Raw genomic sequence first — 3,028 nt, 5'->3', positions numbered from 1 at the left:
TCTGAGTTAGGTGAAAGTGAGGGCTGTGGGACCAAGGAAGCCCTGTCTCCACAAACATGGTTCCAGAATATTCTAGAAAAGCCTTTGTTACTTGTGAATTCTCTGAAGACGGTTAGGTTAACGCCCCCTTTGGCCTCTCTGGGAACTGACAGCAGAATCAGCCAATGAGGGCCGTGCCGTGTGAAATCTGAGCCTATGAGGTGTCGGTGGGAGGAGCAAAGAGGACCTCCGCTCAGATGGAGATGAGCGGCCCCGGGGAAGGAGGAGGTACTGAGGGAGTCTCGCCACGTTGAAGGGGCCCAGGAAAATGGCCGCTGTTGCTTGCCCTGTACCAAATGGGGTAGAATTTCTAGGCAAGGGCCAGGTTTTCCTTCACTGGGACCTGAGTGTCAGATCCTTGTCGTGAGGTCCGTGCTCCACGTAGCAGAAGCAGAGTCAGCGGGGCTCAGCTAGCTGGAAGCCGTAGCTCGAGTCAGAGTGAGGAAGAAAGCAGGACAGAGGATCCCAGGACAGGGGAGCACAGTATCACGGTGCTTTTGCTCTGAATTGTGTCCTGCATTCTTTCACGAAATCTGAGCGGGGGTTGCAGGGCCAGAGAGGTGGGGGTCTGTGGAAGACTCTAGAGCAGGCCTTATAGGGAGGACAGTGCAGGGAAGCTTAGGTGCTAGGTTAGAGGGTGGCCGCCACCTAGCAGTCAGCATTGCTCTGCACGGTGCACCTTTGCCCCCTGCCTCTGGGTGTCACGGAGGTGCAGGACTTGGGCTGAGGAATGTGGTTTCAGTTAAACAGATCCAAGATATGGGAAACTGTGCCTGCTGTCAGGCCGGGGTGGCCAGAGACAATACTGAGAGAAATGGACACCCACAACCTACATGCATCACCAGCCTCTACCTTTGTGGTCAAACGGAGATGATGTCCTTGGATTCTGAGATGGAGTCTCAGGTGAGCAGGGGAGGGTGTGAGTTGCTGGGCCTGCCCCAGATGGAGGAGGACTTCTCTAATCTGTCCTTCTGTCCAAACCCTGAGGCAAGCTTATGCAGGGGGTGTGGAGGTGCTGCATCTCATTTCTGTTTGCTTGGGCCAGGGAGATCTCAGCTCGCTGAGCAGTGGGTCACGAAACCAGCGAAGCCTCGCTTCATCAGCAGAGGAACAATGCCAGGACCCATCAGCAGTCAAGGTGAGCACCTTGGATGAGGAGGACTAAAGGCATGGAAGGAAGTACCCCCCACGCACCCCAAAAGGAGGGAGTCCATAGAGCTCTGGGGGCCATAGGGATCCCAGGAGCTGCCTGGGGTCTAGCTGTGGGCCGAGAGAACCCCATGCCCCCGTGTATAGAGCCCCAGCCTCAGCCAGTCTCTACTGTCACCTAAGGGAACCATGACTGGGCCTGCTTCCCCTTGCTTTCGCTTTGAATGCTGCTCACACACCCCCTCTCCCCAGGTCCCTGAGCCCCAGTCGCCAAGTTCCTGCCTGGGGTCACATGCTACAGCTGTCATGTCTGGATCTCCAAAGCCTTGCCAGCTTGAGGAAGCCCCTGAAGACCAAAGTGAGACACAGGGCTTGATGGGTAGGGAGGTTTCAGTGCTATATAGCAGGAAGTCATCTCTTGCACTCCCTGTCCTTGTCGCTCTTCCTCATCCTCATCTTTCTGTTCTTTGATCTAGATGCTGTAGAAGAGGTTTCTGCTGCTGGAATGCTGGATCCTCCTCAGTGTCCTGAGGGAAGCTCCTCACTCCTGTCCCCCAGGGTCAACAGCTCCTTGAATCACTTCTTTGAGATCTCCAGCAGTGAACAGTGGGACTATTTATTCCCCTCAGAGAGCGAGTCAGACACTGACTCCTTGGATAGTGATGGTGTGGATGCCAGGCTGGCTGCATTACTGCAGTTCCTGGCCTTGAAGTATCTAAGGGAGGAGCCAACCACCATGTTAGAAATGGAGGCAGTAGTCACTGGAGATTATGAGGAGTATTTCCCTGTGATCTTTAAGGAGGCCTCTCAGTGTATGGAGATGGTCTTTGGCATTGAGGTAAAGAAATTGCGACCTTCTAGCCCCTTCTATTTTCTGGTCCCTGTCCTGGGCCTCACATATGATGGGATGCGGAGCAATAACAAGGGGTACCCCAGGATCATTTTTATGATACTTATCCTGGGGATCATCCAAGCTCATGATGACCGTGTCAAGGAGGAGGTAGTCTGGAAAGTGCTGGCTGAGTTAGGGGTGTATCCTGGAAAGGAACATGTCATCTATGGAGAGCCCCGGGAATTCCTCACCGAGGATTTGGTGCAGGAACGGTACATCACTTGCATAGAGGTGCCCAACAGCAATCCTCTTCAGTACGAGCTGTTGTGGGGTCCAAGGGCCTTAGAGGAAACCAGCAAGATGGATGTAGTACAGTTTTTGATCAGGCTTAGAGCTACCATCCTCAGAGCCTTTCCTATAGGTGAGGATTTGGAAGATGAAGATGAAGAAGAGAAAGACAAAGAGGAAGCGGAAGGGGCCTTAGAGGAGCGATGATTGGGTACAGGGCATATTCCAGGGCTACATCCAGGAGTGTACTTCCTGAGGCAGATTCTAAACCCTATGTTTGAAAAGAGCAGTTATTTTTCTAAGCAGTGCAGATATAGAATGGGGATCAGGTAAATGCAGCATGTAATCACTGTGTTTCTCTTCTGTGTGGATGACTGGAGGATTTCTTCCCTTTTCATATTTTTCACGAGTTTTTCCTTTTAATGACAATTGGGTTAACTTCAGTTATAAAGTTTTAAAGGAATTGGTCATAAACATTGCTGTATTTAAGTTTTCTTAATTTTGCTGTTTTGTAAAACATGGTGAAATATTTTGTGATCTGGGACAAAATGATTTATTTTTGAAATAAAGGCTTTTCTGAAAATATTCAAAAAGTCATCATTAAAATAGGGTCAATAAATATGGAAAAAAGTGAAATATACTTAGTAGTTTATCTCTATTAGTGGGTTCTGTAAAATAAAAAATACGCCAATATATGTTTAGTTTATAAAAATATATTGG

At 49.8% G+C, this 3,028-nt stretch overlaps 1 protein-coding gene across 1 annotated transcript; it reads left to right on the top strand.

Moving 5' to 3' along the window:
* Positions 1–909: 909 nt before the first annotated feature.
* LOC101577539 (melanoma-associated antigen 4) lies at positions 910–2,515 on the top strand. The gene is made up of 4 exons (XM_004645157.1): positions 910–942; positions 1,085–1,177; positions 1,441–1,546; positions 1,665–2,515. The coding sequence occupies exons 1-4, from the start codon at positions 910–912 to the stop codon at positions 2,513–2,515; spliced, it is 1,083 nt and encodes a 360-aa protein (XP_004645214.1).
* Positions 2,516–3,028: the final 513 nt, after the last annotated feature.

Source organism: Octodon degus, unplaced genomic scaffold, assembly GCF_000260255.1.
Source record: "Octodon degus isolate 3935 unplaced genomic scaffold, OctDeg1.0 scaffold00218, whole genome shotgun sequence".
Lineage (NCBI taxonomy): Eukaryota > Metazoa > Chordata > Mammalia > Rodentia > Octodontidae > Octodon > Octodon degus.
This window is presented reverse-complemented; position numbering and strand designations above follow the sequence as displayed.

Excerpts from the sequence above, each read along its gene's own strand:
- LOC101577539 (XM_004645157.1), top strand. The coding sequence starts at position 910 with ATGATGTCCTTGGATTCTGAGATGGAGTCTCAG. Across the intron at positions 1,178-1,440 it reads AGGACCCATCAGCAGTCAAG|GTCCCTGAGCCCCAGTCGCC; the intron begins GTGAGCACCTTG and ends CCCTCTCCCCAG. Across the intron at positions 1,547-1,664 it reads GGAAGCCCCTGAAGACCAAA|ATGCTGTAGAAGAGGTTTCT; the intron begins GTGAGACACAGG and ends TCTTTGATCTAG.